The 26,744-nt window shown below is 54.7% G+C and overlaps 1 protein-coding gene across 1 annotated transcript; it reads right to left on the reverse strand.

The window, feature by feature from the left end:
* Positions 1-1,906: 1,906 nt before the first annotated feature.
* VSX2 (visual system homeobox 2) lies at positions 1,907-18,349 on the reverse strand. The gene is made up of 5 exons (XM_027572736.1): positions 17,980-18,349; positions 16,590-16,674; positions 12,392-12,515; positions 3,065-3,245; positions 1,907-2,232 (listed from the first exon to the last, which is right to left on the reverse strand). The coding sequence occupies exons 1-5, from the start codon at positions 18,347-18,349 to the stop codon at positions 1,907-1,909; spliced, it is 1,086 nt and encodes a 361-aa protein (XP_027428537.1).
* Between the last annotated feature and the right edge of the window lie 8,395 nt (positions 18,350-26,744).

The following is a 26,744-nucleotide window of genomic DNA, read 5'->3' on the forward strand; positions in this document are numbered from 1 at the left end:
GTGGAGAAAGGCAGGCCCCTATGCCTTTACAGCTGGAGTCATTTCAAAAGAGGAATCTGGTAATTTTGACTTAAAAATGTCTTCATGGATTTACTTTTTATGCTACCCACACACAAGCCATCCTCACCCATGGAGGCTTCTTGGATCCCTCCCCTGATGTTTTTACATCAATTTTATTCTTACTTGTATCTTTACAGAAAATGGCACAGAAATCACAGGTTTAGAATACCTAGAAGTTATTACAGTTCCATATTTCAAACACCTCAATACCAAGTTTCTTTCTTCCCACTCTATGTACAGTATTTACACACTGGGGGCTACAGTCTCTAACACTTCAAACCAACAGGGGACAAAGACAAGGAGAAGAGGGGGGTTCCATGAACAGAATGAGGAAGAAATCAACTTTTGATGTGGAATTAAAATCCAAACTCACTGTCTCCGGCCTTTCTCTTGCGAGGTATTCCCTGCAAACGTGGGTGGGATGGTGGAGGGAAATGTCAAGGGCGTGAGGGAGCCATAGGCCTGGCCTTGGGGTGGAGGGGGCCGCTGCAGAGAGGCCATCCATGTGGGCGGCTCCTCCCATCAGCAAACAGGAAGAAGCTCCCAGTCCCCTATCCCTACACGGTCACTGCGTCCATCCTATTCTCGTGGACAGACGCCACGGCATACACCTGGCGGGGCCGTGTGCCTGTTGCTCATTTTGAGTCTAACCCTGGCTCCCGCCTTTTGCTCTCCTCCGAGCCCTTTCTTGTACCCTTCTTGTGACCACTCCTTGATGCCTAGAATAGCCCCAGGCCAGTTCCAGGCTTGGCCTCCCAGGGATGGCCCGGATCAAGTCGAGCCAAGATCTGTGGCTTCCTATGTGTTCATTTTGTAGTTGGATTGGGTTGCTCCAAGGCAGGACACATGCGCACCGATAAACTGCAAGAAGCTCTAGAAGGGTGTCTTGCACGGCAAGTCAGGGTCACAGGTAGCCTATCGGGGCGGTCAGGATGCTTCAGAATGCAGGTCCAAGGGCTCTGGGTAAGAGTCTGGCCTCCCCACCAGTGCCCTGACCACAGCATTTGTGACAGGGGCCCGCTGGCTGCAGGGCACGGGCCCTGGACTCTACAGGTACTGTCCGTGGCCACGTGTGGTGCTGGCAGCCATGCTGTGGGGAATGGTGGGGCAGGCTGGGGGTGGAGAGGGCGGGCAGGCTCCCGAGGGTGACTGCAGAGGGCGTGATATGGAGGGGGGCTGAGGGGCTCAGGATGACACCTTCCAAGTTTCACCTGGAATCTGGGCCCCATCGAAGGGGTGGGGCAGAGGCTGGGCCTGAGCCTGTAGGGCAGTATAGCCAAACTCTGGAGGCCCAGGCCCAGGCCCTCAGGAAGGAACAGGCCGGGGAGCACAGTTTTGCTGAGGACTGGGGGGCTCAGGACGTCGGTACTAGGGTGCAGGTGCTCAGTCCCTGACACTGTTGTGGCAGGCAATGAGTTGGCAGCAGTGGGCTTTGGGCCCGGGCAGAGCAGAATCCACAGGGGGCACAGAGCTGGGGAGGGGAGGCTCTTTCAAACAAGAGAACAGAGAGTGAGGGGTGGATCTGGACAGTGAGAGTCGCCAAGGAATTGAATGAAAGTGGCTGGAGGGGGTGGTTTGGGCAGCAAGAAGGCTTCTGAGGCAGGGCTGCTGGGATGAGGAAGACGCTGGAGAGGTGAAGACTAGATAGGGGGTGCCTCGGCATGGCCCAAAGCCTCGGCCAGAACTGAGTTGCGTCTGAAGTCAGCCCAGGGGTCATGGGGGGGCCTGTGGGGCAGGGGGAGGGTGGCCGAGGCCAGGCCTGAGACCTGCCTCAGAGAACACCTCCCAACACCACAGGCCCCTGGGACAGCAGAGTCCTGGGGCTCGGTGTCCGCGAGCCCTTGATCTAAGCCATGTCCTCAAGCTGTGGTGGACTCAGCTTCTCCGCGGGCCTGTCTTCGTCCATGGCCTCCTCCTCCTCTGGCTCCTCGGCATTCCGGGCCAGGCTGTCGGGCCCAGACACAGTCCCCAGCACTTTGGTGCTGTGCTCCTGAGCTCTGGCTCGGAGCGCCGCAATGCTGTTCTCTCTCAGTTCCTCCTGGGACATGGCCGCTGGAGGGTCGGGGCCCCGCTCCTCCTGCTCCATCTTGTCGAGTCTGGGCGGGGCCTGGCGCTCCACCTCGGGCTTCCTCCCCGACTCCGCTGCTGCCTCCAGCGACTTTTTGTGCATCCCTAAAAAGAATTGTTGGTATTCGGGTTTAGAAAAGCGCCTGGGAAAGCCATCTTGAACTGAAAACGGCAAAGATAGAGAGAGGCCAGAATTAAGGACGAGCAGAAAGCCTTACTTCACACACCGCAGTCACGCGAGTCCCAGGGGCCAGGGCCGGGGCAGCGGGAGGGTGGCCAGGGGATGGGGCTGCAGGCCAGCAGCTGGGCACCAGGCCTGCAGAGGGCTTCTTCGAGTCAGGTCCCTGGGCACCTGGCCGCCGGGCAGCCTGTTCTGTCCCTTCCCAAGCCTACTTGCCCCCCATCCCTCCCTCCTGCGATTCAGATCTTGGAACCCCAAGATGAGCTGGTGCTGCAACCGACCTAGGCCCCGAGGGCGGGTGGGGGGAAGATGGCATGTGGAGAGATTTCAGGGGGAAGCAGTCCTTTGGGCAAAGCCAGAATGGTGGCCAGAGGGTCCTAGGGGGTCCGCTCAACCCCCAGGAGGAGCTGTTTCATTCACCACAAGCCCACCTAGGGCCAAGGGAAGAAGAGGGTACGGACCCTGGGGCTACAGCCACACCCTTCTCACAGGACAAAAGAACCCACAGTCAGGGCCCTGGCGGATGAGAGTCCGAATCACCCAGTAGCGGGGCGCAAGGGACAGACAGCAAGCCCTGGGCCCAGCCTACCCTCTGAGGCTCCTAAGGGAGACTAGGAGGCCTACACTGGAGTGCCTCTGTCCTGCTAGGCTGTTGTGGCCAGGTGTCCCTGCCCCAGGGTTCTGTCTCCTCCTCCTCCAGGGAGCCCGCTCTCCTCACCGCAGGGGCAGGGCCCCAAGGAGGGTGCGGGCTCTTACCCAGCAGCCACGGGGCACAGGAGTCCATGATGCCGTCCTTGGCGGACTTGAGGATGGACTCTGGCAGGGGGATAGAGTGCCGCACCATGGCCCCGTAGAGCCCGTACTCTGCCATGACGCTGCTCCGGCCCCAGCACTTCTCCCGTTTCCTCCACTTGGCCCGGCGGTTCTGGAACCAGACCTGCAAATGAGGATGAACAGGGCAGGGGTATGTTCTGAGAGGCACTGAGGCCAGGCCCTTACCCCAGCGGGCCCCCTGTGAAGGTCCCCACCCTTTTGATTGCTGGCTGCTGCATCCTCTTGTGACTGCTCCTTTCTCCAGCAGGGTGCCCTCACTTAAGCTCCCCCACCCCATGGTACCCCCCCCCCACCGGATTCCTCTAGGCTCCCAGTGCCCAGAAGGCGGTCACCCAGTCCTGTAAGAACATGATGGGTGAAATGGATCCTTTTTTTTCTTTTTCTTTTTTAATTCAAAGCAGTTCTAGGGTGATGGGATAGAGGCCTCCGGGACAGGGTCTTGCAGGTGGGCAGTTCCCAGCATGGTCCTCGGTTTGCAGCTGAGAAGCCCCACCCTGGTAGCTCTCTTGCAGGTGGTCACACCTCCAGCCTATAAACAGAATCTCGTTTCTGACTTGCAGAGGAACACATTCCTTCCAGGGGCTGGACTAGCCATGCATCTTGTTTGGGGCTCCCTCTCTACCAGAACTCCAGAGGCCGAGCAGTCCCAGAAGCCAGGTGAGTGTGAACTCAGGCAGCAAAGGGCACGGCATTCAGGTATCAGGAAGCCCCAAGGGACACTCCGGGGAGGCCTGAGTCAGCCTCCTTTCTCAGCCCCGTCCTGGCGAAGCCCTGTTTTGCCAAAGTGCCCTCCATTCACCACCTCCCCACAGTTTTGGACCTAACCCTGAGTGCGATTCAGAGGAGCTGGGCATCCATCCTCAGGCAAGGAAGACAAAATTCTCTTGGTGTGCCGAGAGAGGGAGATGGAGACCTAGGAGGGTGCAGTGGGGGACACCCTGGAGAATGTTTCTCTGGCCCCAAAGCTGACTGGTGCAGGGCACGGGGTACCCTGGGGGTGTCAGCAGCGCTCCAGCCCCGTGCTTGGAGCAGTCCCTGCCATGCTTGGGGGAAGAGAGATTTCTCGGTCTCCCAAAGCAGCTTTCCTGAGGCTTCGGGCAGCTGGCAGGAGCCAGCGCTAGGGACAGCTGCACTGTCCCTCAGGCAGGTGAAAGGCCGGCGAGAAACCGGTGGGCTCTGGAAGGATCCCAGGCCCGACCAGCGGCCGCCTCCCGTCCCCTCGCAGCCCCTCCGGGCCCTGAGCCCCGCGGATGGCGAGACGCCCAAGGCGCCCCGGGAAGTGGGGAGGGGGGATGAGGGGGAGGACGGAGGCGGGTTCGAGGAAAATCTATTAGTTTCCTCTGTGATTTCCATTCCCTCGCCTCGGCCGGGTCCCCCGCCCCCTTCCCTCCGGGCCCCTCCCCCGCCCCCAGAGGCGGAGGTTTCAGCTTTTGATGAAAAATTGCTCCAGCTCTATTCAGGAGGCGGCAAAAGAAGAGTCACCCCCAGGGGCAGCCCTGGGCTGATTGAAAAATAAGTTAATTTCTGTTTGAATCGATGGGCCTCAGGCACTGAAATATCACGGGAAATTAAAGCGGCTGCTCTCTCGGGAGCCGCGGCATTGACCCGCACTAATTAATGCTGGGGAGGCAGCACGAGCCGCGCCGCGAGCCGCTCCCCCTCCCCGGGGGACCCCAAACACATCTCATTTAACTAATTAGACGGGGAAAATTGGGTGTTAATTTGTTTAGGATTTTTTTCCCCCTCTTCCCCCCGGCAGCTCCCTCCCCGGCCCCCACCCCGCGCGGGGGCGCGGGAAATGAATGCGGGGCTCGCCGGCAGATGGCTGCCCGGGTCACTCTGCAATCTTCTCCGACTTGATTGCTTGATTAGGTCGTTAGCACATTAAAAAAAAAAATTGCTTGCCGTCTGGCGCTGGCGTGATGAGTGGGACGCGCGGCAGCGCCTGGGTAATTTATCTTTTTATACGGCAAAGAATTTGATTTCAATCTGCAGATATATGGGGCGCCTTTGACACCTGTTTAACATCGCGCCGCTGACAGTTTAACCCTTTGCCGTCTCCGCCGCCGGGAGGCCCGGGCAGGGGTTCGGATCCGCGCGCCCCCGCCGTTCCCGTCGCCGCCGCTATGTGGCGCAGTGAGAGCCCCGGCGGCCCCAAGCAGCCCTGAGTCTGCGGCTGAGCGCGGCCGGATGCCTCCAGCAGGGGGCGCCCCGGCAGCCCCGCCTCGCCTCCCGACGACCCTCAAAGAGCCCCGCGCTGTGCGGGGCTGCGGAAAGACCGCGCGGTCCACGCACACCTTTAAATGGACAGAAATGTGTGTAACCCTGTCGTGAAGTTTCTCCGTTTGTGAATAACCAGGAACCCACAAAAATGGGAGAGACGCGGCCCAAGACTCCCCGGGCCTCTCCACGCCCAATAGAAAACGATCGCTCAGTCCACCCTGGGTGGCGCCGCCTGCAGCGATCTGCACCTTTGCCACCACCGGGTTTGGCACCCGCCGTTCCTGCTCGGGCCCTCCTGGAGAGCTGCGGAGCCCTTGTGCAGGGCCTTTCCCCTGGTCCGGACCCAGACCGCCACGGGTGACCCCTGCTGAGGAAAGGGTTTCTGCAATTTGAAAGCCACTAGATGGCTACGCTTCGTGGGCTACAGAGCGGAGACGGTGAGCAATGCGAGCCCGGGCTAACTCGCCCGTCGTCCCGGCCTGCCTCCACGCTGTGTTTAGATCCCTCCCCAGCGCCACCTGTCTGTCCCTCAAGGCTTTCCGCCCGACTGTCTGCCAGACCCAGTGCCTGCGGTTTGTCTGAGACCTCCGTCCTGTCCCATCTTCCTTCCCGGTAGCACTGGGTGGCCCTCTCTAAGTACCCACTTGTCACAAGCTGCCTTCTCCCATAGAGGAAAAATCTGAAAGGACTGAGCCACATAAAATGTGACTTCTGGTTTCATCCACCTCTCAGAGAATACAGAAGAATGAAGCCCTTGGTGATGGAATTCCAGGCACCAAGTGTGACCACAGAGGGTTGGGAAGGCTTTCTTTATGAATCTAAGACATCTGCTTCCTAGTCAGGAGGTGACCTTCCTGCTTGAAAGCAGTGCATTATAAAACAGCAAGACCACAGCCCCTTAACTGGAACCCATGGGGCCAGACTCCACAATGTTTGGGATTTTAGAAAGAAGAGGTGATGCATATACCACATTAGATGACACTCGGCTGCAGCGGCCCACCATAGCCAAACTCACTTGTTTTGATTTCTGCAGCAAAACATATGCATATGCACACTAAAAGGGATAAATAAAGAGCATAAATTCAGGTCTGGGTTTTGCCATTAGTGAGTTCTGATGACTCAGGAAAGAACTGTGTTTTCGGCAGGGTTTGGATTTATGGATTCTGGACAACGGGATTGGGGAGTATACAAAGGCAGAGATGCCCCACCCACCCCAGTGTGGATGCCTGGGAGGATGCACTGTCCTGGCTTCCTCTGGATTCCATGAGCATTGGTGCTTGGGTGGTGGGGGGGAGCATGGCTCTCACATGGAAACCGCATCTTTACTGGAACACTAAAGAAGGGGGTGCAGACTTGGGATTCAGATGCTCTCTGGGGCCTATAAACAGAACTATTTTCTGGGGTCTCCTAATTTGGGCAAATGAATAACTGGTCTGCAGACCAGACTTTGCCCACAGACGTTCCCGGGAGAGCTGGTGCAGCTGCTCGTTCAAACCAGGAGTCATGCGGACCCTCGGTTATGGGTTCCTGGAACGCCTGGCTCTCTGCGAAGACCAGATGCTGCTCCAATTTATGGAGGGGACCTGGACAGCCAAAACAATTTCTTTTTAGGACAGTTGGCAGGGGAGCTGTGGCTGAGTGCCTTGGAGGGAAGTGGACAAGGGATCAGCATTGAGCCTAACCACTCCTCATGTCTGCCTTTCTCTTCCCTTCTGGAAGCAACCAGTACGTGTGCAGGACTCGATGGTTCCAAGAAGTGCTGAAGTCAGACGGTCCTGAGCTGGAATTCCCAGCTGCGACAAAAATTGCTGTGTGATCTTGGGCAAGTGACTTGCCCTCTCTGTCTCAGCCTCTTCAAACGTAAGATAATGCCTATTTTTCAGGGTTGTTTTGAGGATTAATGCAATAAGTGAAAGTTTCTAAAACCCATGCTTATCACATAGAAGGTGTTCAAAAAATGCTACTTATTATTCTTTCAGTGGAGGCAAAGAAACCCAGTGGAAGCCTGCACAGAGGGCAGGTTAATCAACAGCTTTGCCTGTCCCTCCGGCCTCCCCCGCGGGCCCTTTAGTAAGGCTGGACTGACAAATAATAATAACCCCAGGGGAGGGGCAGAGGGACAGAGCTGAACTTCAAGCTGCACGATTTTAATACAGCTAGCCTCTGTTTCCCCTTTAGGCATCCAGCGGGCCAAACGGAGACCCCTGCTACAATCAGCACATTTCTAATGTATTCCAGGCCCTTGAGGCTCAAATGCGAGAGAACACACATGAAGTGCCCAACACTCCCTGCGGTGGCTGTGATCAGGGGCTAGAAGGCCTCGGCTGGAGATCCGTGCCCTGCCTCCCACCATCTTGGTGATCTTGGGCCCGTTCCTTAACCTTTCGAGCTTCTGGTTCCTCATCTCTCCTGTCATATCACCTCCTTGAAGGTTTGTTATAAAAATTAACTCTAGGGCGCCCGGGTGGCTCAGTCGGTTAAGCCACTGCCTTCGGCTCAGGTCATGATCCTGGAGTCCCGGGATCGAGTCCCGCATCGGGCTCCCTGCTCGGCGGGGAGTCTGCTTCTCCCTCTGACCCTCCCCTCTCTCATGTTCTCTCTCTCTATCTCATTCTCTCTCTCAAATAAATAAATAAATCTTTAAAAAAAAATTAACTCTAATAGTGCGTGGGAAATGCCTGGCACATAATAGGAACTAAAAGACCCTGGCCTGCTGCCGGATGAATTGTGTGGATAAACGTGCAACAAATGAGGCTTTGCTTTCCAGCAAATGCTCAACGACATTTTTTACATAAAGCCAGGTCCTCCCATCTCCTGCCTTTGAGAGTCCTTTGAAGCATTCAGGCCCTTTTCCCGACTTGGCCTCTTGGTTCTGGCAAGTCCCAAATACTCCTTTAGTCCCTCGCTCCTTCCTTTTCCTGGCTGCCCACTTTCTGGAGGAGACTGCCCCTCTCACGCGACAGTCAGGCCTGGAACTCCTCAGTAGAACCTGCGTCAAGGCCGCAATGAGGACCAGAGCCCTGCCTTACCCTTCAGGGCTCTGAGTGCCTGAGAGGGGGCCCAAAGTGACACCAAGGGTCACCAGGTTTGGCACTCCAGGTACGATCTTCCAGCTTGGGGAAGAGTCTGGGTTCCTGCATTTCCCCTCAGAGGTGGCGCCCTAGCAGCACTCCGAAAGCCCAGTGGGATGCCTCTGGAGGTCCACAGCTGGTCTGGCAGGAGCCTCCACCACTGGCAGTGAGGGTCCCAAGAGAGTGTGCCTCCAAGGACAGACTGGACCTGGGGAGGGGTCCTTGCCAAACAGGTGCTCTCCTGCTACAGTGCGCACTTGGAGCAGAGCAGACAACCCTACCAGCAACTTCTCTCATGGTGTGGATAGAGCAGCTATGGTTGTGCCCATGGCCTCTCTTGTCATCACCCAGCTCCTGTCCCGCAAGCTCCCATCTTGGAGCATCTCCACAGGACACAATACCCAGGGCTCCTTCTCTCAAAGGTCTCCCAGGAAACCCTCTGTGGTCTTCCCAGTATCGCCCCCCTCAAGGAGACATTTTGTACAATGGATGCTCTTTGCACATTCCGGTTGCTTGCCTCCCCAGGCCCTGCCTTCCGATCTTGCCTCCCGCCATCAGGCCTGGCTCTGTCAGCCATGTGGCAGGTCCCATCACATTCACCCAGCTTCCTTCCTCTCCTCGGGCTGGAAGCTGATTAATTTGAGCTCATCGCGGCAGTGATTTAAGGACTTAACCGTCCACATGTGCTCAGCATTCCTGACACCATATTTCAGCATCTCCCCCTTACTGTCCCAGCTTCAGGCTCAGAGGAGCTGGGCCCTGCTGCAGCCTCTGACGTCCAGTAGGGGGCAGCTTTGCCCACATTTCCCAGCAGCCCAGGCAGCATCCTTCCCTGCACATCTGACAAGTCACCTTGTCCCTCATCCTACCCTGTCCCCCGCAAACCCCACCTCCTTCCACTCATATGAATGCACATAAAATGCAGACACTCCTTTCCAGAGCCTCTGACCCAGCGTTTTTACACTGGCTTCCCACAATCACTGGAGAGCTTTAAAAACATACAGATGCCAAAGGCTCTGCACCAAAGCAATTAAATCACAATGGCTGGGCATGGGAGCCCCGCATGGGTGTTTTCAAAAGCTGCCCTGTGATGCTAATAAATGCCCCAGGCTGAGACAGACTGCATATCTTCTAACTTCTGGAATAGAATCTCTTCAAACTTCCTTCCCTATCCCTGGACAGGGATCCCTTTAAAAGAGGCAGACTTGAACAGCACTAGTCAGAGTAGCCAAACCATGAACTTAGATACAAGAATTTGCCCACTCAAAAAATAATTTTTTATGAGTGAGTTTTTGAGGTCTTTTCTTCAGAACAATGCCCAGTACTCAATAAGTATTGCTTATTTTTATAAAGAAGGTTGATACTAGTCCCCACCTGACCTCCAACCATCTCTGGTCCCCCCAGCTTCAAGTCAAAACACAGGCTTCAAACTCAAGAGGCAGGTGGTGAACGTGTGGGCTTTCGATGCAGACCTGGGTTAGAGCCCTGTGTCCCCCACCTCCTAGCTGTGTGGCCTTGGGCCAGTTGCTGTGTTTCCGCTTCCTTGGTTGTCTCCAGGACTAAATGAGATCAGTGCTGAAGTCGAGTGAGCACGGGGCACCTGCCAGGCATCACTCAGAACAGACGACACGTGGCTCGTGGTATCTGCCCCAGAGGCAGGGCTCACCATCACCCCCATTTTACAGATGAGGAATCAGGGTCTCTGCAGGCTGAAGTCACTTGTCCAGTCACTCAGCTGGGCACGGTGGAGCCAGGATGTGTCTGGCTCTGAAACAGCGTCCCTAACCACTATACCTACTTGCCTCTCCCGTGCATGCTGTGTTTTCAGAACACCAGGCACGTGGAAACTGCTCTGTAAATGATAGCTGTGATCCTCGCTGATGCATGCTGAGACTGCCCGGGCCACCTGGGGCAAGGCTATGTGACAGCTCACATACACCTTCTGGAGGCAGCTGTTAGCCAAAGAACCCTGTGGTGCTCAAAGACTCTGAGAGATTCTCGGCTCCATTCTCCCAGATCTACAGTCCTTGCCGTCCCAAGGCAATCAACTTACTCCACATCCTAGCTCCTCCTTGCTGGTTCCTGTGGCTTCAGACACCACCCGACAGATGTCCCCCACCCCCAGGCAACCTAACGAAGCCTGGCATCTGCCTGCTGGGGCATCTGTGGCAATGCAGTAACAGCTGAGCCAGAGCCTTCCCCAAAATCCTTCATGCCCTCCCACCCACCGCCACCACGGCCGGACAGATTTTAGGACAGTCCACCGCAAGAGACAGCTCTTCCTTCCTACTGGTCCCAGTAGTGCCAGTGTGAGGCCTACCAGCAGGAGAGTTTTTCGGCCCTCCACCCCACCCCGGCCACTTGTAATAGCCAACTTTGTGCAAACGAAGGCCAGGTAGGGGTTACCCCTGCATATTGACTGGATTGGGCTTGGCTGACACACACACACACACACACACACACACACACACACACACACACACACACGTGATTCAGAATCAACACCCCAGGCTTACCCCACTGGAACCAACTGGGTGGAGGGATGATGGATCCAGGCCACCACGGATAATGCACCAAACAGATAATCTGCTTATGAATAATTGAGCTTATTGTGTCAATGTCTAAAGCCACTGGCTGAAATTCCTAATAGATTTCCAAGGGAGAGGAAGACCCTTCTGGAAAAGTAGCTCATGTCTCATTTCCAATTCTCTGGTTGTCCAGTGAGGGAAGCAACCCACAACTTATCTGGTTTCTTCTCCCCCCAACACATGTCCCACCTCCAGGGGCTCTTGACTGGCGGGGGGGGGGGGGGTGGGTTTCAGGAAGTCGGGACCCCTGCTTCCCTTTACTTTTTCCAGCCTTAGCAGTGAACTGCTCTGGACCATTCCACTGGTGGAAACAGCTTTCACTTAAGGATGTGATCCTGTTAAGGCAAACCCAAATCTTCTGGAAATGTTCCTCCTACCCAACTCGATTCTTCTGCTTCATGAAGGCCTTATCTAGAAAATCATCAGACTTCAGCTTCTCCCAGAGAAACCATTAAGCAGACCCACTCCTGCCTAGTGAGGGGGGTTCTGGCCTTGGAAAGGTCTTGTTGCTGATGAAAGGAAGCCCTGAGCCCAGCACAGCTGAGAACATCCCAGTCCAGACCAGGGGTCGGTTATGCCACAGAAGTCTCTAGGAGAGGGGCGGCGCCTGACTGACGCAGTCAGAGGAACATGCGACTCTTGACCTGGGGGTTGTAAGTTCAAGCCCCATGTTGAGCGTACAGATTACTTAAAAATAAAATCTTAAAACAAACAAACAAACAAAAAGCAACTCTGTATAGGAGGGGAGGAGTACTTACTGAGCCCCACTTGCCGGCAAGTGTCGCCAGCCACACCCCAGGCCAGACCGGAGCAGAAGCTCAGGGGGGGCCAGCTGCCTGACTGTGGGAGGAAGGAGTTTCAGGAGGATGGAGGTGGTGGGGAGTAGACAGAAAGGGGGGGGTGACCTTTCCTTCATGGGTCAGGGGAGTGGAAGGAAGAGAGACAGAATGGGGTCAGGGCTAGAAGTCATCTTCCCCTTCTACCCACCTCTGGCCTTGGAGCAGACATTTAGCTGTACCTAAGAGATATCTGCCACAACAGAGACCTCCCTGAGAACCCATGACTCACCCAGAACTCCTTGTCCCCCCACAGGCCCCTTCACGGTCTGCCTGACCTACTCCTCAGGAAGCCTATAGTCTGGAACAGCAGGCCAGCCACAGCCTCTTAAGTCTCTTGTCCTGCCCCCCACCCCAGTGCCCAGCTCACGGGGTAGGTGTTCGGCAAATACCTGTCGGCTTAACCGAGCTGTTCTTCATAAGGACCTATAGCAGGGGGATGGGAGATGGGGTCACGGGTATCCAGGAGCCTGGGGCGGTCAATGCCTCAGAGGGTGTGGAAAGAGAGAGAGGGACTCGGGGCTCTGTTACCTGTATCCTGTCCTCTGGCAGCTCCGTTTTCATGGCCAGCATCTCCCGGGCATAGACATCTGGGTAGTGGGCCTCATTGAATGCCTTCTCCAGCTCCTCTAGCTGGTAGGAAGTAAAGATTGTCCTAGCGGAGCAAAACCAGACACTCAGGACCCAGAAACTGAAAGAGACTGTTCCAGAGAGGACAGAATGACCCTCCTCTACACGTCCTAGACAGACCCCAAACCCACGGCTGGCTCAGCACAAACAGACCCGAACTCTCTCACACATACACACACACCACACACACACACTCACTCACGCTCACATGTGTTCACGCACACTCGTAGCTTAACCCTCTAGACTCGTCTTCATTCAAGGCTGAGGATCCACACTACCCTTCTTAGGAGGACATTATTTTAGACCTCAGTGACATTTCATACTGGGAATCTTTCTGGAAGTGATTTGGGGGAAAGGGTGTTGAGACAAAAATTTTAGAAAACTGCAGAAAGCCCTTTATCTTCCTCCTGAGACAGAGTGAGCGACTCACCAGATAAATAAATGCCTCAGGCCCACTGGGACCTGCTTCCCAGTTTCCTCTCACAGACAGAAGTTGATCTTTTAAATGACACCCACGTTCAAAGACCCACCAGAAGGTCAAATGCAACTGCAACCCCAGTGTTTGAACGGCTGAGAATCGAATCTCCCACCTCCCCACGCACCCCAACACTTTGCCCTCTTCATCTGCCCTTCCCCTGCCACCACCCAGAGCTACGAGCTCCTTAGAGCTGCCCTCAGATCCCCCCTCCACCTCCTGTGCTCAGAAGACAAGGAGCACCTCCCAACCACCTCACACCTAGGCTCAGCCACTCATCAAGGGGGCGCCCCATTCAGGGGGGTTCCATTCAGGTCACTGTGAGAGAGCCTGCCTACACAGTCCCCACTCCCCACAGAGCAGTCTACATTGACCTATTTGGGTCCAAACCTGTTTTAAGAATCAGGTAAAAGCTACATCATTTTGCCCTAGGACAATGTGCAAATGAATATGCTCCAACATAAAATTTTACCTCCAGTATCAGGGGCATCACAGACCCCCTTTTCCCCATAAACCATACACACCCACTGACAGGCACCAATTCTTCTTCTTTTTTTTTTTTTAAAGTTTTTTTTTTTAAGATTTTATTTATTCATTCATGAGAGAGATAGAGGGGGGGAGAGAGAGAGAGAGAAGCAGAGGGAGAAGCAGGCTCCCACGGAGCAGGGAGCCCGATGCGGGACTCGATCCCAGGACCCTGGGATCATGAACTGAGCCGAAGGCAGACGCTTAACCATCTGAGCCACCCAGGCGCCCACCAATTCTTCTTTTTGCAGACTTAATTTCACCAACTTCCAAGTGACCTTTAATCCTGTACCCTTATCAAGTCAGTGGGCAATATAGTCCCGATTCCACAAACCTAGCTTGTAAAAATGGTACGTTCTTTGCTTGAGCCTCTGGGATCTGACCCTAGGGACCAGCACACGGGGTTAGAATCCTTCACTGATGCCCTCACTCTCACCCTCACCCAACACGAGGAAAAAGTACAGGTGTAAGCCCCATTGGGTCCTTAGGCTGGTGTCGGCTTTAATATGTTGGGGGAAGACACAGGGGATGTGTGAGGAAAAAAAGATTCTGCCCTTTATAGAAAATGACTGGTTTGATTCTAAATTGTTTCTCCTATTCTCCTGGGAGGGGGGAATGGAATGTTTATGTACACAGAAATTGAATTCTTCAGAATTTTGAAGATCTGCTGGTTTCTATTTTATTCTTGCCACTTACTGAAGGGCCCCTGAACAGATTGTCAAAATAAACAATCAAAGGATGTAAGTCTTCTCACAACTAGGGAAATCAAGGCACACAGGTGTTGGGGCTTGGCCAAAGCCAAAGAAGGGAGAGGATGAGAGGTCATTCAAGTGCCAGTCTCCCCTTGGGAGGGCTCTCACTGAAAAAACAAAACCAAACCAAACCTGGAATCCCCTAAACTTTCCCTCATTCTTGCCTCAGAGCTAATCTGTGGGTTGATGTTGGTGTGCTCCTCCAGGGAGGCTCCTGCATCCCCAAAATGTGATCCAAACCCTGCTCCTGGCTTAATGCAGAACTCCAGACTCTTCAGGTGCCCATTGCATCCTGTCTGCAGAGAAGCTGAGCTTTCCCAGTGCAGAGGTGAGCAGAAGCCCAGAATCCAAGAGACTCCCAAGGCTGCGGCTCCATCCCTACTCCCCTCTCCGACCCTTACTAAGCCCAGCGTGTTTCTGGGAGAAAAAGAGATGCCCATCTCTCATTACCAGACTCCAGGAGCTCTTACCTGAAATCCCCAAATGAGAGAAGCTCAGGAAAATATATATATATATATATATATATATATATATATATATATATATATATATTACTAATTAAAAGCTGCACCGGCCATCAGTAGCCATTCTGATCTCTCTAATAATCTGCTCTCTTCATACATCAGAAATCGCCTGAAACCTAGGGCAGGTGGTGAGTTGTGCTGTCTCACTGGGAACCCCTAAACATCTCCTCAGTGGGGAGAGCATCCGGGGAGGATGGAGTCAGGAGCCTCAAGCAGAGACTTTGGGCTATGGGTCAGCCAGCTCCAGCTGCCACATGAGGAGATGTCCTGGAGCAGAAACACTGTTCAGCACCCAGGGGATGCTTTCTCCTGGACTCTCCTTGCTGTGTGAACCCCTCTCCCCATTTCCGCACCAGCACAGCAGCCCCAGCTCTGACCTGTCCTCCCTCCATGGTCCTCGTCCCTGCCCCTGATCGAGGGGTGAGGTGGGGGGAAGCTGATGGGATTACCCACCCTGGGACCGAGCATGAGATGGGTGCATAAAAGATGCTCTAACGAATATTTGTTGGATGAATGAATGTAAAAAAATGACCCAGGATCAACGTTTCCGTTGAAAATAAAACAAAGCTAAACACAACAAAAATGCTGCCTGAAGGGAATGAATAAACGAGGTCACTGAGAAACCAAGTCAAAGTTCACCCTCGTTCCAGCCCGAACCTACTGGCGCCATAGAGGACAGGAAGAGCCATTTTATAAGGTGAGCGCCAATAGTGGAGTTGCCAAGGGCTAGCTAAGGAAGAGGAGAATGCAGAAAGGTGCCAGGAGAAAGGGTGCAAAGAGTCTGGGAACAAATTGGGGAGAAGAGGATGGGGTGGGTGGAAATGACCGGCGAGCCAGCAGGAACCTTGTGGACACCCCACCTGGACTGCGGCACAGGGAGAGATTTGGGGAAACAGATGGGGGGAGGGTGAGAACAAGGGAGGAGTCTGGAAGCCGCACTCGCGGAAAGTCAGGCAGATTTTTGGTTCTGGCTTCTTTATTGCCTTAGAACCACCTCATAAATTTCTACAAGGAACTAGTAGCTGTGGTGTGGAGGCGAAAGGGAATTAGCGTCTGGGGTGGGGTGTTACTTTTCAGGATATACCTTTCAGCACCTATTGAATTTTAAAGTTATACCAGTAATGCCTATTGGAAGACTTATTTTTAAAAATTTTCTCTGCAGCCGGTACCCCAATGCAGCCCCCTCGACTCCAGCTGGGGCTGGTGGGGTCATCCAGTCCACACACTTTCCCTCCCCATTTTACAGACAAGGAAACTGAGGCTCACGGAAGGGAAGAGATCCCTCAGGAGCACAAAAGAGCAGAAGCCTAACGAAAAATTCCCATCCGTGGAGAGATACCACGCTCAGGATATGCGGCACGGTGGGAGCAGAAGGTTACGGGTGTGGCAGGGCGGACAGGGACGGCGGGGGCCGAATGGGGGCCCGGGGGCAGCGGGCAGAGGGGCCGGCTTGGGCGGGAGTTGGGAGCCGCTCTGCCCCGGGGCTCTCCGCAGGCGCTGATGCCTGGATCGAATCTGGGGCCGCCTGCCCCTCTCTGGCTCCGGTTCGGCCCTGGTTTGGCCTTTCCTTTCTCCCGCAGAAGGAAAAAGCCCGGCCGGTGCCGCCTCCCCGGCGGCCACACATCATCCTCACCTGGTGTGGCTGGACGCCAGGGTTCCGGACGGATGTCCCCAAACAACGTTCGGTCTCCCCGGCCCTGGCGCAGCCTTGGACTTCTAACTTAGTCGGAGGGAATAAGGTTGGAGCGACCCGACCCCCAAACAGGATCTGGCAGGGAGTGGGTGAGCAAAAGAGGTAACAGAAAGCGCCGCAGGGGCCTTACCTGTGTCGCCGCTTCTTCCGTTTCTTGGTCTGGTTTAAAGCCGATTTGGACATTTTTCGGTCGCTGGAGGAAACATCTTCAGAATCTGAAAAGCGGGCGGAGGCACATGCGGCAGAATGGGGGGCGCGCTTGGCAGCGCCGGGGACGTCAGGCGCCCGAAGCCCGCGAGGGCCCCACCCGGGGCCGCCTCTGGGAGCGGCGGGGGCCTGCTCTGCCTGCCGGGGGAGCCCTCCGAGAGGTCGACCCCATCCCTTAGCCCCGGCTGGCTCTACCCACGCCGGCGCCCGAATCCGGAGATTTTGAACAGATTTCGTTGTAAGAGAGGCAAAGGCCCCAACGCGCTTGGGGCAGGGACGGCGGTGGAGCGAGGCAGCCTCAGGGGGTCGCAGGGCCGGCAGGAGGGGATCCCGGCGCTGCGCCCTGCCCCGCGCCTGCAGCCCCGGCGCCCCGGGCCCGAAAGTTGGCCCCGGGGAGCGGAGCCCGGGCGCAGGGAGCCGGGCGCGGGGAAGCGCTGGAGTCTCCCCGGGCACAGCCCCTTTTTCAGTGCCTGCAGAATGCGCCCCCGCTCGAGACTGGAGAGACTGCGACGCGCCACTTTTCGTTGCCCCTCCAAATACAAATAAATAAATAAATAAATAAATAAATAAATAAAATAAATAAATAAATACAAAGATAACGAAAAATCGGGGGAACTGCCGAGCTCGAGCCCAAGCCGGAGGCCGAGAGGGTGGGGACGCAAGGCCGGGGAAGCAGTCCAGGGAGGGCTCGGTGGGGTCGTCCCGGGGCCCCCGAGCCCGCCGGGCGGGGCATCCGATAGATTGTGGCGTTTAGGTGGAATCGGATGGTGGCAGCTCCTGCCGCCGCAGAGGCCAAGGTGTCCAAGCTCGTGGGGTGAAAAATAAACCCCAGCTGACCAACGTGGGCGTTGTGGAACGGCGAAAAAGAGGAAGGAACAACAACTTTGGATTCCAGGGCTGGGGCCGAAGCGTGCACCCGCTTCCTGGGCTGCCAGCACACGGAACACAATCGGCTCCCGGAGCGCGGGTCCTCCGGGAGGCCGGGGCCGCAGTGGAGCAGCAGAGCTGGAGGGGGGGGTGCCCAGCCCGCCCCACGGGCCCCGACACCCCAAGCCGGGTTTACGGTGGGGCCCCCACCCGGCGCCGCGGCAGAGTGAGGCCCGACGCGGGGACCAGAGAACTGCGCGGAGGCCGGAAACGCCGGGGCCGAAAGCAGGAGGGCGCGCCGGCCCCAGGCCGGAGCTGCGACCCCTCGGCCTGGCGCAAACTTTTGCGCGGGGAGGAGGCCTTGCGGTGCAAGCGAAAGCCGACGGCGTGGGGCTTCCGGCTCTCATCCCCTAGTCGGGCAGCCCGGCAGCCTCGCCCTCACCTACCCGAGCTGGCCGTCTGGCTGGTGTCCAGCGGCCCCGACGCTCTGCCCAGCGGCTGCAAGTGGACGCTCTGCGGGTCGGACAGCACTTCCAGGAAGGTGGGCTGCGCGTAGAAGCCGGGGAGCCCCCCGGGCCCCAGCAGCCCCATGCCGCCCACTCCTGCAGGACTGAGCACGGAGCGCGCCGCCAGCAAGTGCCCGGGGGCCAGGCCGTCGAGGGTAGCCCGCGGATGGGAGCTGGGGGGCTCCTTGTTCAAACCCAGGATCTCCTGGATGCCGAACCCCGTGCACCTGGCCGGGGCGCCCCCCGAGGTACTCTTGGCCACTGTCTCGGATTTGGGCTTGCTCAGCGCTTCCCCCGCTTTCCCCGTCATCTCCCGGCTCTTTGGAGGGGCTGAGGCCGCAGGTCTTTTGCTCCCCCCACCCCCCCGCCGGGCTCCCCGCTTCGCGAAGTTGGTCCCAGGTGCCCCCTCCGGTGTCTAATGCTCTGGAGCCCCAAGGAGATTCCCTTTTTATCCAACCAGGCGGCAGCCCAAGTGGGGTCAGAGCTGAGCAGCCAATCACCGGGGCCAGGAGCATTAGGAATTCCAAAAAGCTGGCAGCTCCCGCCGCAGGCAGCACCGAGGGGCCAGGGCGCTGGGGGCCGGGCACCGGGTGGACTCAGCAGGACGCCCATGGGCAGGGACCCCAGGGGCTGAAATGAGACAACAAGGTTCAGGGCTGTTCCAGGAGGCTGGGTGGCTTGGGATTCTGGGCAGAGCCTGGCTGGGACATGTCCTGGGATGGGGTGGGAGGATGGGCTGAGGGCAGATGTTAGAGACTGGGAGTCCTCCTCCCTCCCTTAAGTCCAGTGCAGGTTGGCAGGGTCAAAGAAGTCCAAATATGGGATCCTCGTGTAAAAGGCAGAACAAGGCAGGGGGCAAGTGCCCTGGACAGGGAGTGTGGTGGCAAGGGGAGAAGAGAGGGCTCAGAGGGTGAAGAGGGAGATGTATGGGTGGGAAGAACTCCACACTTGCCTTGCAACACAGGTCAGTAAATATTGGCCCAATGAATAAATGAACGATAAAGGGGTCAGCAGTAGGGGTGCCTGGCAGGAGAGAACAGTGGTGATTTCTTCTGGAGAAAAACTGTGGGCATCTGAAGATCTTCCTAGAGTGAGCATGAGTGTGCTCAACTTCCGTGGAAGGACTTCATGCATTCTCCCATCCATTCATTGAGCACCTTACCAGCTCTGAACTAGGGGCTAGGGGCCCCGCTGTAAATCAGATAGAGGAAGCAAGGGGTCTGCTATACCTCCGAGTTCACTGAGCAGACAGAGCAAAGAGGATGGGATTGTTGATGTGGAGGACCAGGCTGGAGAGAGGGCGTTAGAGGCAATTAAAAGGTGAACTTCTGTCCCCAGTTGAGCAGGGTCCCTTGACTAAATCCTGTGTTGGAAGTTGCAGAATTGCAGCCAACTGGGCCAGTTGAAAAGCGATGAGAGGCAGGACCCTGCCTGGAGAAAAAGCTGAATTCCCAAAGTGGGCAATGAAGCCACTGGTTTCCTGCTTGAGGGCTCTGCGGAAAGCAGGACCCCATAGGGCCCAAATGTCAAGGGAAGGTGATTCTACAGACACCCCCCCCACACACACCCACACACACACACCCCTGCCATGCCGTGGACCTTGGAGTCCCAGCATTCCACCAGCTCAGCTAAGTCTTCTGTGACATTTCTTGGGGCTAGGGACTTGTCTTGTTTACCTTGACATTCCCCTCTCTACTGTGCCTAATATATACCAGGTCTTAAATCAATTCTCTTGCTTTCTTTCTTGCATGCTTGCTTGCTTTCTTAAGAGGAGTAGCTTTTATTTCCTTGTTTCACAAATAAAGTTGGTTGAATTGATTGCTTTAAATATTTCTTGAATCAAAGTCACCCTAGGAGGCAGGATAAAGACAGGGTCAATTGCTTTAGGCCAAGACTGGAAAACCAGGCTGGGGGAGAGATTCCATTGAGGATTTCTTGGCTAGTCAGCAGCAAACCCCCAAATAAATTGAAACCTCTTCACCTAGCCTGCCGCCAAGGTGTCTAGTAGCCTTTGTGGTTGCCATGAGGCCAAACTGCGAGGTGCAAGGAGACCCCCGCAGGGGACGGAAACAGAGGCCTTGCTATCAGGGCTGTTATGAGGTAGGTCTCCACTCACTCTGGCCGGGTCCACACAAGAGCTGGAACTGGACTGGGGACTTTCTCAGTGCAGGAGGTGTCTGGGGGGGTGTGTACTGTTCACTCCGAGGGCTGCCTCCTTGTCCCATTCTAATGCCATTCCTACTGTGCACTTAGGTTGCTCAGCCCCTTATGTGGCGTAATCTCTGTCCTCACAAGAACCCTGTTGGTATCTTGGTTCCACATCTGAAAGTTGACATAACTATTGTTTTTTCTTTTCCTTTTTTCTTTCTTTCCTTCCTTTTTTTTTTTTTTTTTTTTTGAGTAGAGCTGACATACATGGCATTAGCCATTCTTATTTGCAAGGTGCAGACTCAAGGATATGCAACCTTGAGGCATCCTTCACTTTGTATTCTATGGCATTGGGTTCCATGTGGCACCACTCACATAGACAATGTGAGGGGCTCCCCCTAGAGTTGTGCAAAGCAATGGCTTTGCCTTTCAGGTAAGAATTTCTTTTTTTTTTAAGATTTTATTTATTTATTTATTTAATTTATTATTAGAGAGAAAGAGCAGAGTGAAAGAAAAAGCATGAGTGGGGGGCAGAGGTGGAAGGGCAGAGGGAGGAAGAGAAGCAGACTCCCAGCCGAGCAGGGAGCCCGATGCGGGGCTCGATCCCAGGGACCCCAGGATCACGACCTGAGCCGAAGGCAGACGCTCAACCGACTGAACCACCCAGGCGCCCTTCAGGTAAGAATTTCTGTCCTCATTTTATGAATGTGGAAACTTAAGTGCCCAGAGAGGTTAGGTAACCTGTCCCAGGTGACCTAGCTAGTAAGCGGCAGAGGCCAGACTCAACCTCAAGTGAGTCTGGTGTCAAAAGCTGTTCTATTTTGGGGCGCCTGGGTGGCTCAGTTGGTTAAGCGACTGCCTCCGGCTCAGGTCATGATCCCGGAGTCCCGGGATCGAGTCCCACATCGGGCTCTCCCTGCTCAGCGGGGAGCCTGCTTCTCCCTCTGACCCTCCCCCCTCTCATGTACTCTCTCTCTCTCATTCTCGCTTTCTCAAATAAATAAATAAATCTTAAAAAAAAAAAAAAAAGCTCTTCTATTTTGACTTCATCCCTCTCTTGGCTTCCTCTCCATGCCAGCCTACCCTGGAAGAATGAATGGGGATGTTGTGTTAATGGCATCTGTCATGTTGCTTACTTATCACGGGACATCCACGATGAGCCAGATGCCAGCCAATGGACAAGGATGTGAGTGATGGAAAACAGCATGAGTGATGGAAGCTCAGCTCTTGCCCGGAGATGAGGATGAAAAATCTCTTGACCGAACCCTGTATCTGAGGCTGCTGGTTCCCTACCCCAGGGAGATAGTTACCACCTTGACCAAGGAGGGTGGGGATGGGGGCAAACCCAGGCTCTCTGAGAGACACCTTTCCAGAGACTGCAGGTAGAGGGAGGGCCCAACATCAGCCTGAAGCCAGCCCCACCCTCAGACCTGAACTTCTGACAGACTCCTGGTGGGGGTGGGTGCTGTCTAAGAATCTAAGGGTTGGAGGTGGGGGAAGTGAAATGTACCCTTTGGGAGACATTTAGCTAGGACACACTGGGTCCAAATCCTGGGTCTGCCACCTAACAGCTCTGTGGCTTTGAGCCAACCATTAAATTCTCTCTTAGCTTTGATTGCTTTACCTATAAAACAGCCTGGTACTAGATTTGGGAGCACCCCCTGACCCCCTGAGTTAGCACTGCTGTCAAGGACATGGACTCTAGAGCCAGACTGCCCAGGTTCAGACTCCTGCTCTGTCACCTACTTAGTGACCTTGGGAAAGTTACCCAACTTCTCTCTGCCTTCTGTGCCTCAGTTCCCTCATCCGTAAAATAGGGGTAATTTAAAATAGGGGTAATAGTAGGTAGTACCTACTCCTTAGAATTGTCAGGAAGGTTAGAAATGTGCATAAAGCTCTACTGTGAGTGTACAAAATAAGGTTCTTTTGTTCATAATTTTCAAATATTGACATATTTTATTACATGATTATTTTAGGGACAAAATAAGGTTCTTGTGAGTGTTGGTTACTATTATCATCATGCAGGAGGATATTGTTCTTGGGACTGGCAATCTGGTAGGGGCAGGACAGATCTAGTCCCAGCTTTCGTGGAGTTTGGGCCAGTGACTGAAGGAGGTGATATTTTTATTTTTTTTAAATTTTATTTATTTATTCATGAGAGACAGAGAGAGAGAGAGAGAGAGAGAGAGAGGCAGAGGGAGAAGCAGGCTCCCAAGGAGCAGGGAGCCCGATGTGGGACTCGATCCCAGGACCCTGGGGTCATGACCTGAGCCGAAGGCAGACGCTTAACCATCTGAGCCACCCAGGCACCCTGGAGGTGATATTTTTTTTTTAAAGATTTTATTTATTTATTTGAGAGAGAGAGAGAATGAGAGATAGAAAGCACGAGAGAGAAGAGGGTCAGAGGGAGAAGCAGACTCCCTGCTGAGCAGGGAGCCCGATGTGGGACTTGATCCCGGGACTCCAGGATCATGCCTGAGCCGAAGGCAGACGCTTAACCATCTGAGCCACCCAGGCGCCCCTGGAGGTGATATTTTTAAAGCAGTGAGTGTGTACCTGACCCTGGGCACTCAATACATCATGGCTCATACTATTATTATGAATGGGGGCCAGACCCCTCACCACACTGAATCCACTCAACTTCTCTGACAGAATACCTATTCTGTCCTTCTCGTGACAAATAAGACACTGAGGGTCAAGGAGGGAGACCCGGGCGAGGGAGGAGGCCACCCCCCTCCTTTGCCCTGGTGCTGGTCATTTTTAGCACCAGCTGCAGACAAGTCATTCTCCCTGCTAGCCTCCTCCCCGAGTCACTACCCAGCCGTCAGCAACGATTTCTGGAGGGAGCGGGGGGTGCGGGGGATGCAAGGGAGAGAAAGATGTGTGTTTGAATCAATAATCCCATTATGAATCTGTCACCCATGAACGTGTTTCACTTTTTTAAATGCTCTTGTGTATTTGGGGCTTCCCCCTTGAGAGTAAGCCTTCTCCTTTGTTGTGCTGGCCAGTTCTCCGGAGGGTCTCCTCAGAGAGCCCCGGAGGCCCTCCTCTATCACCCTCCTGTCGTCAGACGTTGGGCCAGGCATTCCACTTTCTTGGTTTAGTCAAGGGGCTGCTGCCAGGAGAAAAACAAGAGAGATTCTGATTCCCCTTTAACTTACATACAATGAACATGTACTACGTTCTGGACTTTTTGACATTGTCTCAATGCATCCTCCCAACTACCCTGAAAGCTGTGTATCATCACGCTTTCCATGTGAGGAAGCAACCCCTGTGAGGCTAGGTAACCTTCCCAGGAGTATGCAGCCACCAAGGGCCAAGCGGAGTCTACATCCACTGCTTTCTTGTTTTCTTTGAGTAAGCTCTAGGCCCAACGTGGGGCTCAAACTCATGACCCTGAGATCAAGAGTTGCATGCTCTACCAACTGAGCCAGCCGCGTGCCCCTTGTGTTTTCTTGAAGATAGAATCAGAGCCTCAAGCAGAGGAAGGGGTCTTGGATATAGGGAGGCAAAGACTGCCCCAGGGATTCTTGAGTCACCCTCCTGCCCCACCGAGAATGGGGGAGAGGAAAGGAAGGGGCACCGGAAGGGGTTGAGAAGGGCCACTGAGGGGAAGGCTGGTGAATCCCCAGAGCCCAGGGCTTCGAAGAGCATCTTGCCTCACATACCTCGGCCCGTTTCCCTCTCCCAGTTTTCCAAGGAGCTTCTTTGGACTTTTCTTGGAGGGCCTCAGGGAGTGGGAAGGAAGGAACACTTTTTGGCAGTGTTTTCAAGCCAGCCTTATAGAAGACCCTGTCTCTGTCAGTCCCCTCCCAGGTGGCCCCTGTGGCTCCCCTGAGGATCCTATCCCAGTAGAACACCTCCTGCCCGGCTTCAGCTGCCCACAACCCCTGTATCCTCCCTCCTCAGCATGAACCCTTCCTTCCTTAGCCCCCAAGGGAAAAGAAAAACATTCCACTCATGTCGCCCTGTGTCTTCCCCAGTGTCCACCTATGGGCAGTGTGGAACAATGGAGAAAAGCAAACCCTAGAGGACTTGCTCCCTGATCAGCCTGCCGCATGTCCCTTGGCTGTGCTTCAGTTTCCCCTCGGTCTCGGGGGGTAGGAATGACCACATCCCTGATGCCCCGAGAAGGTGTTCTGTCTTATCCCACAGGACTGTTGCATGAGAACTTAACCAGGTATCTTCAGAAAGTAGTTATTGTGTACCTACTCTGTGCCATATGCTGTGGGTGGGAATACTGTGGGGTCAGAGAAAGCAAAGCCCCTGTTCTCACGGAGTTCAGATTCTGGTTGTGGGAGACAGTTAACAAACCGGCAAGTAAATACACCAGCAAGATAATTTAAGAAGGCAAAAGCACTAAAGAGAAAATAAAGCAGGCTGAGGGGTTACAGACAGATTGCTGGAGGGGGCCCTTTTGGATGAACAGGAAGGGCTTTCTGGGGAGTCAGCATCTGGGCAGAGACCTGAGTGGTGAGAAGCCAGCCATGTGGGGGTGCTGGGGCAGGTGTCAAGGTTAGGGGGACAGCTGGTGCTCCCGTCCTGGGGAGGAACCAGGTAGGTATTTCTGAGGAACGGCAAGGAGGCCAGGGAAGCTGGAGGGGAGGGCTGAAGGTCAGGTGAGCCTTTGGGAGGAGCTCAGCGGGTCTGTAGGGGTCAGGCCCTGCAGGGCCTCGAGGGCCAGAAGAACTGAGGATGTTATCCTCAGCGTGAAGGGAAGGAGTTGTGAAACAAGGAGGCCAGTCAGGAGGCGGCTCGGTGGTCCAGGCCAGAGACAGTGCTGGTTGGTTTAGGGGTCAAAGGTGGCCTTTAAGATAGAGAGTAGAGGAGAGATTTGGGATTAAGGCAAAAGAAATTGGAAAGCAGCCGAGGCTCTCCCATGGCAGAGTGCAGTAGTTAAAGCTCAGAGATCTTGGAGCCCAGGTCTCTCTGACAGCCGTTTCTATGTTCTCCTCGTAGAGTCCCAACAGTGCATACAGCAGGCCCCGGGCCCCCCTGCAAGGATCTGTAGGAAACCTGGCTCAGAGGTCCCTGTGGCCTTTCTCCTTCCCTGTGCCCAGAAGTTCACTCCATCTGTTTATCAAATTCAGGGACAAGTTTCCAATCCAAGCAGGTCCCAATGATCAGTGGAGGAGCCTGCCATAGCCATTAATGTAAAGCTGTTGTAAATGGGTGCAAAGGCAGGTGGGTCTGGAAGAGGAGCGCGAGACGGAGGCAATGGACATACGACCTGGTGGGAGGCTTGACCAGAGACCCAGGAGGCGGGTGGGAGTGAGGGAACCATGGCAATGCCGCATCCAGTTAAGGAAGGGCAAGGGGCGGGGGAGCAGAGACACCCCAGGGGCTGATCCCAAGAAGAAATGTCCAGATTCCTTACTTACTGGCCCTCCCAGGTGGGCAGCTTGACTATCACTAGTTGCATGACTTTGGGCAGGTTCCTTCTCTTCTCTGAGCTTCAATTTTGTTGTGTGTAAAATGAATTGTTGGGGCTCCTGGGTGGCTCAGTTGGTTGTGTGACCAACTCTTGGTTTCAGCTCAGGTCCTGATCTCAGGGTCCTGATCTTGGGGTCCTGAGATTGAGCTCTGCATCGGGCTCCACGCTCAGCGCAGAGTCTGCTTAATCCCTCTGCCTCCCCATCTGCCCCTCCTCCCATGCTTTTTCTCTCTCAAATAAATAAATAAAATCTTTTATTTTTTTTCTTTAAAGATTTTATTTATTTATTTGAGAGAGAGAGAGAATGAGAGAGAGAGAGCACATGAGGCGGGGAGGGTCAGAGGGAGAAGCAGACTCCCTGCTGAGCAGGGACCCCCCCCCCCCCCGATGCGGGACTCGATCCAGGGACTCCAGGATCATGACCTGAGCCGAAGGCAGTCGCTTAACCAACTGAGCCACCCAGGCGCCCATAAATAAAATCTTTTAAAAAAATAAAATAAAATGAACTGTTGTGAAGATTCCATGAAACATCTAAAGTCCTATAACAGACATTCATTATTTTGTGAGCTGTCCAACATCTGAACCTGATTCCTATTTGGGAGAAGTCCCCAGCTTATGAGTCTTGGTGGAAGACAGAGCCCCAGATTCTGCAGTGACATGGGAAATGCCAGACATTTGCTTTCCCAGCATTCCTTGCAGCTGGAGCAGGGTCATGTGACCCGAGCTCCATCGGTCGGAGGCAGCTGCCCCTGACTTTGTATTGGGAGCCAGTGACACAAAGGAGCAAGAGAACCCAGGAGCGTCTCCTGCAGTGGCAGCAGTGGCTGCTGTAAGATCAAGTTGCAGGGCAACAGGTTGGCAGCGCGGGGAGCCTGGGTGGCTCAGTTGTTAGGCGTCTGCCTTTGGCTCAGGTCATGATCCCAGGGTCCTGGAATCGAGCCCCGCATCGGGCTCCCTGCTCGGCGGGCAGCCTGCTTCTCCCTCTCCCACTCCCCCTGCTTGTGTTCCCTCTCTCGCTGCGTCTCTCTGTCAAATAAAGAAATAAAATCTTTAAAAAAAAAAAGGTTGGCAGCAGAATTCCTTGCCCAGGTCAGTGGTGGCATCAGTGAAAGTTCTAGCACCT

The sequence above is a fragment of the Zalophus californianus genome, chromosome 6 (genome assembly GCF_009762305.2).
Source record: "Zalophus californianus isolate mZalCal1 chromosome 6, mZalCal1.pri.v2, whole genome shotgun sequence".
NCBI classification, from domain to species: domain Eukaryota; kingdom Metazoa; phylum Chordata; class Mammalia; order Carnivora; family Otariidae; genus Zalophus; species Zalophus californianus.

What these genes read in the sequence shown, in the direction of transcription:
- VSX2 (XM_027572736.1), bottom strand. Translation starts at nt 18,349, where the DNA reads ATGACGGGGAAAGCGGGGGAAGCGCTGAGCAAGCCCAAATCCGAGACA. An exon ending in CGGAAGAAGCGGCGACACAG is followed by an intron (nt 12,516 to 16,589) that starts GTAAGGCCCCTG and finishes TTGCTCCGCTAG; the next exon opens with GACAATCTTTACTTCCTACC. An exon ending in CTGTGCCCCGTGGCTGCTGG is followed by an intron (nt 2,233 to 3,064) that starts GTAAGAGCCCGC and finishes AATTCTTTTTAG; the next exon opens with GGATGCACAAAAAGTCGCTG.